Here is a 10,689-nt window from a genome sequence, read left to right as displayed (position 1 = left end):
AGTGCTGCTCTCCCCCGGCCTTACAGGAGTCATTACAAAGCAGTGGCAGAAACCGAGAGAGACTTATCTGTACCTGGATGGGAAGACAGTCTGCAGTGGCCAGACTCCAAATTCAGTTTGCGCTGCTGTCCAGTGAAAGTTTTCCTTCCTTTTGCAGAAAATATCCATCATCTGGGAGGGAGTCATAATCCCAGCATTATTTTCATTGCAGAAATCATGGCAAATGCCTTCCTGTAGTGTCAGAACCAAGAGGAGAGGCAGATAGCGTCCCTTGCCATCAGATGGTTTGCTTTTGCTTCCTAAGTTGTTTTTGTTGGAGATCTGCTGGTAATTTTATCTGCAGAGAGGGATAGGATCGATTTAACACTGCCAACACGCTGTTGGAGCCAGCCCACAATCAGTGTGAATCCAGTGGTTTAGTACATCAATACAAGCTGCAGCCTAGGTCCTGCACTTTGCAGGGAAAAAGGAACAGAATAGTATCGGCCACCGGAGTAAAATTTGGGTGGAGGGGAGAAGAATGGTCAGATGGTTTTCTTTTCAATTCGTATCTCTCACGCAGTTGCTGCCCTCCTTTGATATTTGTGCTTGGACCGAAGAAGATGTGGTGAGTATTCTGTGTTAATGTGGCCGGAGTCCTGCTGCTGGAACTCTGTACCAAATTGCAGTGGGTGTGATGGGAGGGAAGGCGGGATCAAAACAACTGGGTGAGATTTTACTGCTGTTTGTTTGGTAAAACTTGTGTCCCAGAAAGGCTTGAAAATGACCAGGAGTAAATTAACAATTGGAGTTACCTTCATAGAACAGCCACATTCACATTCGTAGTGTCGAGAAAATAGTGGGAGCTGGGAACTGACAGCAGCCAGGAGGGCATTCCTGGGTCCTCGTTTAAGGAATGTGGAAGTGCCCAATGATCCGATCCTGGACAGGACAAAATTGTTTCAAAGGTTTTATCCCACTGTGTGCCACATGGATGGCAATTGACTGAAAAAAAGTTCAGGGTTTTTTAGGGGATGTGGAACCTCTCTTTCATATAAAATAATGGCATTGAGCACTTTATACCTTTTTATTCAGTTAAAAGGCTAAACAAGACACATCAGTGATTTATCTCTGGCATAATGATGTGTCAAAATGATTTTAATGTCCTATCAAGCACTCCCTTTGTGTGTTGTGCATCATGGGGTTGTTTGGCTGACGTTTACCAAAGGACTGTCTGGAAAGCCAGTGCAAAAGCCATAAAAGCCCTGGCTCCTTCACTTCAGCCCTTTTAGCAGGTGACATTTCTCAGCTTCTGCTTCAGTCATTTCAGTTCTTCACGACAGCAAACTGAGAAAGATGGCTGCAAAATGGAAGGCAGTTTGGAAGAGCTAAAAAGAAGTAATCGCTTGCATTGGTGAATCTTGAGTAATTTATCCCAAAGTGGGAAATACTTTTAAATTTTGTTGTAAAAAGGATGATTACTTGTGAACTCCAAATAACTGTCATACAAGATTTTGAAAATTTGAACTTCAAGATTGATTCCTCTTTTTTGCAGTTTTTCTGGATGCAGCAACTTACTAGAAAAGGTAAAAACTATTCATATGTCCTTTCATATTCACATTTATGAACTAATATATATTTGTTCATTTTCCCCCCCTCCAATAAAGTGCTGTGTGGATTTCTGAATAACCTCTTTTATCTTAAGGGGATACTTCTGGTGAAATGAGTGTCTATGCTAGCTTGTTTAAGGAACATCATATCACTGGGAAGCAATTGCTTCTTCTAGAAGAAGAGGATTTAAAGGACATGGGAATTGTTTCCAGAGGACACATCATCCATTTAAAGGTATTATCAGCGTAAATTGAATGTTGCAGTGGGTTATAGTGTGATTATTACGAAGTCTATGGGGTTTCAGTAGGATTAGCAACAAACAAAGTTACAAAGCTAAATAGAGAGTATACTTGGTATCTAAAATAAACAGAATTATAATTTCATACAGATAATAGAACTCAAAGCAACCTGAGCGTTTTACGAGGCATGAAAATGTGCTGTGGTCTTCATACTCCTCTGTAGTTCTTAGTTTTCTTGTGAGCTGGATGGCAGTACTGCTCCAGATTCACCTAGGAGGGCCATTCTCCCAAAGGAGAAACAGATACAAAAACATTATTTGAACTGAAATCTCAGCTTCACAACTTCCACACCTAATTTATAGCATAAAGCATATTTAGACTAACAAAACTCGGCTGGACAACTTTAAAGCTGATTGACAGACAGGTTTCTTTGCTCTTAGAGGTTTGCTTTAAAACAGCATTTTAAATATCTAATGTTTGTAATGAGTTAAGAAAATCACGGTCTGGAAAATGTGATCACAACAGCAGTAATGGTATTAGTACTGCAGCCACAGGAGAGAGTTCAGTTTTCTGGCAGTCAGCTTTGGAAAAGGAATTCTATAAAAGCAGCATCTATAATTCTGTTGGATCTCAATCATTTTAGATAACAATTTGCTAGTAAAGACATCCTTGTATTGTAATTGCTAGTCCTGCAAATTTAGCTTTGCAAGTCACACAGATTTATTCCCCTTTTGCTCATCAGGCATTTTTTCCATGCCCACACACCATTACTGATATATTTAATTTACATTTCCTACAGGGAAAATTATTGACACTTAATAAAGTAAATAATGTCCAAAATGAAAGATCTCAGCTTCCTGGGTTGTTTTGAGCATAAATAAAAGCAACAAAAACAAGTTCCCGAACATCTCTTTCTCTAATTAAGTAGATCTGATTCTGAACACAAACCAGGGCCAATCTACCACAACAGTTTCCAGAGCAAGTCTATATTTTAAACCCTTCTCACATGCCCTAATGTATCCACAGTGGAAAACAGAGGGCACCTGAGGTTGTGCTGGTTTTCATGCTGGTATTTGCAGGATAAAATACTAAATAACTCTCATCTGGTTTTGTTGGTTTTTTCTTTTCTTTTCCTAGACTGCTATCGAGAAGTTAACCCATGACTACCTAAATCTGTTTCATTTTCCACCATTAATTAAGGTAAGTCTCGCTGTTGATATAAGATGTGCTTCTCGTGCTGGTATGAATATTTCACTGTTCTCTTGTCTCAACTTTTCCACCATTCAGGGGAGGGTAAGGCTGCAGTTCCTGCAGAGGGTTATAACGAATGTGGAGAGTCAACAGCAGCAATGGGTCACATCAGAACAAATAATAGGATAATAGAAGTTGTTTTCAAGGAGGTTCTATTTTTTTATCATGGTGCCAGTAAAATTAAATTAAACAACAATTGGTTGTAATTTGTTTGCTGTCGTTAATCAGAAACTACTTTGAAGAGCCATTCCTCCAAACTGCTGCCACCAACTGGTCACCACTGAAGAACACAGACTCCTGGCCCAGAATAAGCCCATCATTCCCCAGTTTGCTAATGTTATAGGAGAGAAGGATGATCTAGTGTTTTGTCACCCTTAGGTTAACTAATTTGTTTTCTGATATTAGCAATAAGACCCCTGCAAAAGGGAGAGGGAGTTTGGGAACCTTGGTGTTGCTAGAGCAGACATTTGCCTTATTTAATTCAGTGAGCTAATCAAGGAATTCTAGACCCCAAATCCTGAAGTAGTTTATGAAAAGAAATTATGAAGTCATAAGTTATTGCACAGCTATAGAGTGAAATCCACTTAAAGCGAATTTGCATATAGCAAAACTCCCCTGGAGGAAACAATGAAAGTCAGAGCGTTGCTGCCTTGCTGTGCCAGCTGCAATTCCAATGGCAGAGGCTGGCACAATGCTCGCAGAGACACTGCACTGTGCCAGAGCAGCTCAGCCAGGAGCAGAAATTGTGCAGCATCTGCTGGTTGCCATCCACTACCAGCCCTAAACCCATGCAGAAGCCTTTGCCCCTCTTGGAGCGTGATGTCTCCTTTCTGCACACAAAATGTGTGCTCCTGTCTCCCAGTGGTAGATGTGAATTCTCAACTTTGCCTGGTTTTTTTGACAGGATTCTGCAGGTGGGGCTGAAGAAAGCATCGAGAAAGTTGTGAATCTTGAACTTGTTTTTGGTTATCACTTGAAGCCGGGAAATGGTCCAAAGGTAAGCTGGGGGTGCTAGATCAGTTGGTTTGCTTAAGAGTCCCTACCCAGAGGGTCCAGTATCTTCTGGAGACGAAAGATAAATTGGCATGAGAATCCTGTTTTTTGGGAAGTGCCGACTGAATGTCAAGGTGGCAAATGGGGCTGCATCAGTGATGAGGAGCTATCCCCCAGAACAGGCAAGGGAGAAAAGAGTGGCACAGAAAATTTTGGCTGAAAGCTTTTGTTTCCTTGTGAACAATTTTTTTAATTGTAATTTTTTAATTTGAGATTTTGTTTTGTTCCTTTTATCCCAATGGGTGTGAAATGGTAATCCATTTATTAAAATAAACCACTGACAGTTGAGCAGTGGCATATGCCTGATGTTGGTGGGCAGACTTCCATTTGTCTCAGCAGAAAGGAGATACTGTTTTATGCAACCAAGAGGAGTTTGGAAAATGCATGGTATGCATGGCTGCTGGCTGGGCAGGATGGGACTGGTCCTGGTGCAGCCTGTGTGCCCTCATGGTACTGGGGAAGGAGGGAGGGGTGGTTGCAGCACATTGCACAAAACTGCTGTGCTTCAGCCATTGCCAGTGTGCCACATCCTAATCAAACCTCAGCTCCAAGCTGAGCTGGTTCAAGGATCTCTCGTTACACCCTGTGTAACAGGAGCGTTGATGACTCCAGATGTTCCAGCAAAGGATTTCTACCACATTGTTTTTTCTCAAGAGTGAGGTTTGTCCCATGCTTTTTGTCTGCTTTGTCCAGCTTGCCATGGACTCTGAGTTCAAGGGTTTTAGAATTAATCATCTGTGTGGAAATGGTGTGCAAAGCATTTCTGAGCTAGAGTCAAGGGTTGTGACAGCAGGATTTGTTTCCTTTTGTATTTGATAAATCTGCATTGTGTGTCCACCCTAAACTTGTGGGAGGCTGACTTTCATCTTGTGTTATCTGGCTGTTTTGCTTTCAGGGCATATTGTTTGCAGAAGTCTCTTGATTTCTGTACTTGGTGGTGCTTGCAGAGAAAGCATTTAGGTTTGAACTTAGTAGGAACTTGTACTCATAGTGAAATAATTTCATCAATTTGAAAAAGCTTTTTGTCTGAAGATTTCCTTTTTTAGTTTGTTTCTTTTATCCTGAGTACTTCTTTTTCCTATAAAAATCTTCTTTATCACTATGTGAATTACTTAGACTGTCTCAGTGTTCTTGAATGCATGTTGCTTTTGCAGCTGTACAGCTGCTTTTTTGTAGGTGTGCGTTTTTCTCTCCCATGTGCAACTCTTGAAGGAGCTAAAAGTCCATTAAAAAGCTCGTATCCCCCTTACATTTCCAATATGGGCTGTGAGCCGTAGTGCAGGGAGTTGGGCAACCACCCCCCAGAAGGAGCAAGAGAAGGAGCAAATAGACCTCTGAGCGCTGAAGAGAAATTCATGTTGTACTAATGCCTCCTTAAGTTTGAAGATGAGTAGATGTTTTAGCCATGACAGCAAAGTGTGCGAATGAGATGGTATGCAAAGTCTATGGGACAGAAGCTGAATTGTTCTGAGAGGGCAGAGTTAGTTCAATGGGCCTGTGTAGTGTTGACATAACCTCTGCAGGCTTCTGACAACCTTTTTTATTTGGTCCTGCCATCCCTGTGAGCCCCTAATTGGTCCTGTCTGCTGTTGGGCCCTTTTCTAAGGAAGCCCCTGAAGCTGTGGTTGCATGCCAGGCATGCCTTTCCTGTCAGCTGCCCTGCTGCAGCACCCCATGTGCTTAGTGATGCCATTCCAGGGAATGCACAATTTGTCACCTGAGTATGTCTGGGCTGGAAACATCTGTCCGAGATCTGCACATTATCTTGTACCTGCCTTTAAAGATGTTGCAGCGAGCCAGTTTGAAAAAGTCAGCTGGAAGGAGCAGATTGTCTGAGGTTTTGGGTAGGATGCTAGGCCAACATGGGCAAGTAATTTGCATTAAACATAAAATTAACTAAGACTGGTGTGGTACATACTGTATAGGAAATTTGGCTAGCTTGTTTCTTTGAAAACCCCTGCATACAATCTTCTGGCTCCCCTAGAGGCTGCTTTGAGCCAGCTACTGCTGCCATCTAGATTTATTCCAAACTGAACTGGGAAAAGAGTGAAAACCAGGATTGAAGGGTTTAAACTTCTTTTATTGTCCCATTTTTGTAAAAGAATGGTGCATGTTCCTGTAAAACTGGGTCAGCAGAAGCACTTGGGATCATACCTTCCACCATCTTTACAGCTAAAAAGCTGGCCTACATCTGTTTAAAAATAAATTTCTCAAAGGAACTTTACCCTTATCAGTCCTTATAACCAGCTGCCTAGCTAAGAAGCATTTCTCCTGTTTTAATCATGAGGGAAAAGAGGCAATAAGCTCAAATCTGGGTTACACATTGAGGGTGTGTGTTCCCTGGGTGATGTGTTGGCTGCTAGACTTGTGTACAACAAGGGAGGTTATTAGGCTTAGTTGGGAGGTGGTGGAGCGCAGCAGGAAGGGCTCTGTAAGGAGAACAGGTCATGCTGGGAGGTTTTACACCAGGCTGGCTCTGTGCTGGTCTTCTGAGTTGAGTTCTCTTTAGCTGTTGTAGTCCATCTTCTGGTGTAGCTGCACCTGGAAGCAAGCCCACCCATGTCGCTGGAAGTGGCTATGGCCAAGCATGGCACAGGATGGACACGTAGGACAAAATCCTCCCGGTCCAAACTGAAGCTGTGGAATGGGTGCAGCCGTGGAGTGCATCATGACAAGTGCAGCAATACCAGCAGATATAAAAGTGCTGGAGAAACTGGTCCAGGACCCAGAAACCATTTCAGGGGTGCTGGTTAATTCGGATGTGTCTGCCTGCTAAGAGCACGGCACCACCTGTGGTGTGAAGATGGTTTCTCAGGGCACAGGTGTCCTCTTCTGGGCACTGCCATGCTCCATCAGCACAGCCTGCACACCTTTCTTCATCAGCAGGCAGAAACTTAAGGGCCTTAGGAATGGCAGTGCCTTTTAGCAAAGATCCTGCTGGATATGCTTCAAGACAGCATTTGAATGTTCAGCCTTTTCTGTATGCTGAATGAAACACTGACTTCCCAGTAAACAGCTTTCCAGCCCCACATTTTTTATCTAATTTAAACTGCATCTTGTAGTGGGATTATGTTGGTTTCCACCAGCTGACAGATGCAGTCATTTCATTACAGTTTCCTTCCTTTTTTAGCTGCATCTTTGGAGGCGATAAAAGCTCAGCTGACCTTTGTGCTCTCTGAATGCATCAGGAGTGAGCGCTGCAAAGCTAACCTGGTTTTTAGAGGTTTCTTTTCCAACTCTTGTAGTTCAAGTTATGTGGTTACTTCCAGTCACTGCCTTTTCATGACCTTTCTGTACACAATTCCCAATGAGCTGAATGCTGATAGATTTAGACTTTTCTTTTCCCCACAAATTAAAAAAACAAGGCAGGGGACCACCAATTAAGTCCAAGATGGAGGGTAAAACAACAAACCCTGGCAGTTGTGGCTTGAGCTGATTTGCAGGACTGCAGGGGGAGTTTTCAATGGCTTTCTCATCCTAGATGGCTCATTAAAATTTCCCAATCAGGGAAAGGTGCCTGAGCTGTGTTGGCTCCACACTGATGAATCACCAAACCCCTTGAGAAGGATGCCTTACAGTCGTTTTCCTTCTATTGATGCATTCTTTCGTTTTGGTCCTCAAAAGGGCAGATTTCACTATGCCATTGAATGTTTTCATTTTTTACTGAGAGTGGCACAATTTGACCTATATCCAAACACAAAGCCTTGAAGTTGCCTCACCATTTCGCCTTATTTTTCCCCACTTACCTCTCCCTCCATCTGCCAAGGTAAGGAGCAGAGCCTCTTCAAAATCAGCTTCTAACTGTGTGAACTGTTTTCTAGTCTTGAATATGTGAACTGAGATACAGTTTAATGCTATTATTTAAATGTGTAGTGGCAATGGTAATATATTATTAAGGCTAGTTTAATGCAACATTGTGACCAACTCTTCATGTGTAGAAGCCCAGGCTGGCAAAACGCAGGCAGTACAAGAAAAAACGGTACTGAAAAAGTTGTAACTGGAATGCGGTTTCACAACTGCTTGAGACCATTTCTGCTGCTTGTTCCTCTCCACCCTCCCACTATATCAAAGCTCATAAATTCTTTCTTTACTTTCTTAAAAATAAAGCAAGAGCCAAGGTATAAATTTGAAATTTCAGTTCTACAGTTCTTCAGTCAGTTATATTCTCCATGCTCTGTAGGTATTTTAACCCACTGCAGTAAGTAAAAATGTAGGTGGAAATGGTTTTATCTGACCCTTCCTTTGCAACATAATCACAGGTACCTTGACTTTCTAACATGGGGTTATTTATCCTTATCTCAAAACCTCATCTTCTAAATCTTCCCTCTTTAATTCCATGTCAAAACACAATGCTTTCATTACTAAAGATTGATAGTTAATGCAAGAATCAGAGTAGCTGTGTTTGTGTGCTATTTTCATAGATTTGCTCCAATTCAAACAAGTAGCCAGTGAAGTGACACAAAAAATTACCTGAGCTGTAAAATAAAACCACAGCCACATTAAAATATTACCACCACCATTAAGAACAGAATAATGTAGTCTGCCAAGAAGGTGGTTCAGTGCAGGTGATCTGAGCTCCTGGTATTTTCTTCCAAAGACTCTTTTCAGCACCATGTATTGTTTTTGCATGAGGTGGAGCTGGTATAACTCCATCATCTCCACTGGGATTTCTCCAGCTATAGCATCCATGTGTAACTGAAGTTGAACTCAAGCCAAGACCTTTAAAAATCCTTGTGTAGGCAGTGCTAGACTAGGGATTCCTATTAGAAATTATTCCACAGCCCTGAAGAGACATAGACTTTTAAGGTAGGTATTTTGTTCACTTGACTTTCTAGACTTTTTAATCTAAATCTAAAGATTTATTTTTATACTTTGGCCAGTGCATTAACTTGCAGCCTTCCACACGTTATGTCTCACGTACCGCCTCGGTCACAGATATGTCTGTAGGAGCACAGACAGGTTCCCAGTGATCTGTAGGCTTGGCATGTGCTATGCAGACAAAAGCCTGGGAGAGGAGCCTTTGTTCCCAGCAGAACAGTGGCCCTGCCGTGCCTTTCCTGAGCTCCTGGGCGCCCTTGTTCCCTCAGCCAATGTCCTGCAGAGCTGCAAGTCCCAAAGTGTGAGCAGTCACTCGATGAGCTGGCAGCGGGGACGTGGTGTCCGCAAGGCTTCAGCACGTTGTCCCCACAAGTGGTCCACAGGAAATGCCACTGAAGGACAGAACACGAGGGCACCATGCAGCCCTCAGGGAAGGGACTCGTTTTTCATGCTTCCACCTTTACCATCCCACTCTTGCAAGCAGGCTGCTCGTGTGGATGATGCCTGAGACTGCAACATCCCCGTTTGCTTCTGATCACATGGCGAGAGAGCTTTTGGTAAAGGCTGGGGTATCACTGAGCTCTTGCCTTGCCTGCTGCAGGCCCCTGTTCTGGGGGCACGCATAGCAGTGCCTGGTGTTTACCATAATGTGCCACTCTGTTGTGCATGGAGCTCCACAGTGCTGGATGTTAAAGAAGAGCTCTGTCAGGGGACAGATATTTTTAGTACTGCTGTCTGGTCTGTGTAGGTGTTAAGGGGCCTTGTGCTTCTCCGGGCAAAGCTGCAGCCAGTCAGTGCCTGTTGCCTTGCAGAGGGGTAAGGGCTCTGGCTCGGAGGAGGCACCCAGGCAACTGATAACATAAATGTATCTTCTGCTTGCTTTGTTTCTGTACATTTTAAGACCATCTCTCTTGCAAGGCCTCCCCTCCGCCCCTCTTTTTTTCTGCCTGCACAGTTGAGACAAAACCAGCGGTGGAGCCACCTTCTCTTGCTGGAGCCTGGCTGGCAGCAGCCTGCCCTGACCTGAGACACCAGCCATTGTTAAGGGTATAACACATTTACATATTTTGCAATAAAACATCAGTTATTTGCATTACTGTGTCAAGTTTTATTTGATTCTTTCACCTAAAAATGACTCATTTTCCTTTCTTGTATTTTAAAAACCAACTACTCTAAGCTTGTTTGAGAATAATCAAAAATTGCCCATTTAGCTAGAAGTCATTTTCTTTTCAAAAGGCAAATGTTATTTAATCTTTCAGCTGTTCATTGTGCCATCATAAATACTTTCTTTTCAGCACAGTTGTGGGGACTGAAATGAGCCCACTAATTGCCTCCCATTTCGACTGACATGTGGTGGTTTAGTGGAAAGAGAACACAGCGGGGAGAAGGAAATAGGAGGCTGAGAAAATGAGAGCTAATTATTTTCACTGCCTCATGTCAGGCTCTGTGTCAGCCTTGTTTTTACAAACTGGAAGGTTTAGCACTAAATAAAACAAACTGGCGTCATGTTTTTATATACTGGCAGTGTCATGGAAGCAGCTGCACATCTCAAAGACAATATAATGCCTGCATTCGCATGGACACCATCTGACAGCCACTGTGAGCCACTGCTAATGAGGATATCACAGTGGTGCCAAGTGAAAGGTGCTGAATTATGTATGATTCTTCATCAGTGCAGCAATAGTCCTGTACATCATTATGAGACATTGTTTTGCTGAAGAGATTAAAACATTCTTAG

The 10,689-nt window shown here is 42.8% G+C and overlaps 1 protein-coding gene across 3 annotated transcripts in view; it reads left to right on the top strand.

Annotated features, from left to right (window-relative positions):
• Nucleotides 1–10,689, top strand: part of MAP3K20 (mitogen-activated protein kinase kinase kinase 20) — a 93,305-nt gene that overhangs the window by 67,063 nt on the left and 15,553 nt on the right. For all 3 annotated transcript variants that reach the window (XR_010722129.1, XR_010722128.1, XM_066189923.1), the window contains exons 12-16: nt 563–607; nt 1,535–1,565; nt 1,685–1,824; nt 2,967–3,029; nt 3,985–4,077. Coding sequence is in view for 1 of the 3 variants with exons in the window: in XM_066189923.1 (XP_066046020.1) it covers nt 563–607; nt 1,535–1,565; nt 1,685–1,824; nt 2,967–3,029; nt 3,985–4,077 (372 nt within the window). In the remaining 2 variants the exon portion in view is untranslated. The remainder of the gene's footprint in view (nt 1–562; nt 608–1,534; nt 1,566–1,684; nt 1,825–2,966; nt 3,030–3,984; nt 4,078–10,689) is intronic.

Source organism: Chamaea fasciata, unplaced genomic scaffold, assembly GCF_029207755.1.
Source record: "Chamaea fasciata isolate MVZ Bird 193981 ecotype frontalis unplaced genomic scaffold, bChaFas1.0.hap1 SCAF_8, whole genome shotgun sequence".
Taxonomy (NCBI): domain Eukaryota; kingdom Metazoa; phylum Chordata; class Aves; order Passeriformes; family Sylviidae; genus Chamaea; species Chamaea fasciata.
The sequence above is the reverse complement of the archived record's forward strand: the minus strand, read 5'-3'. Positions and strand labels throughout refer to the sequence as shown.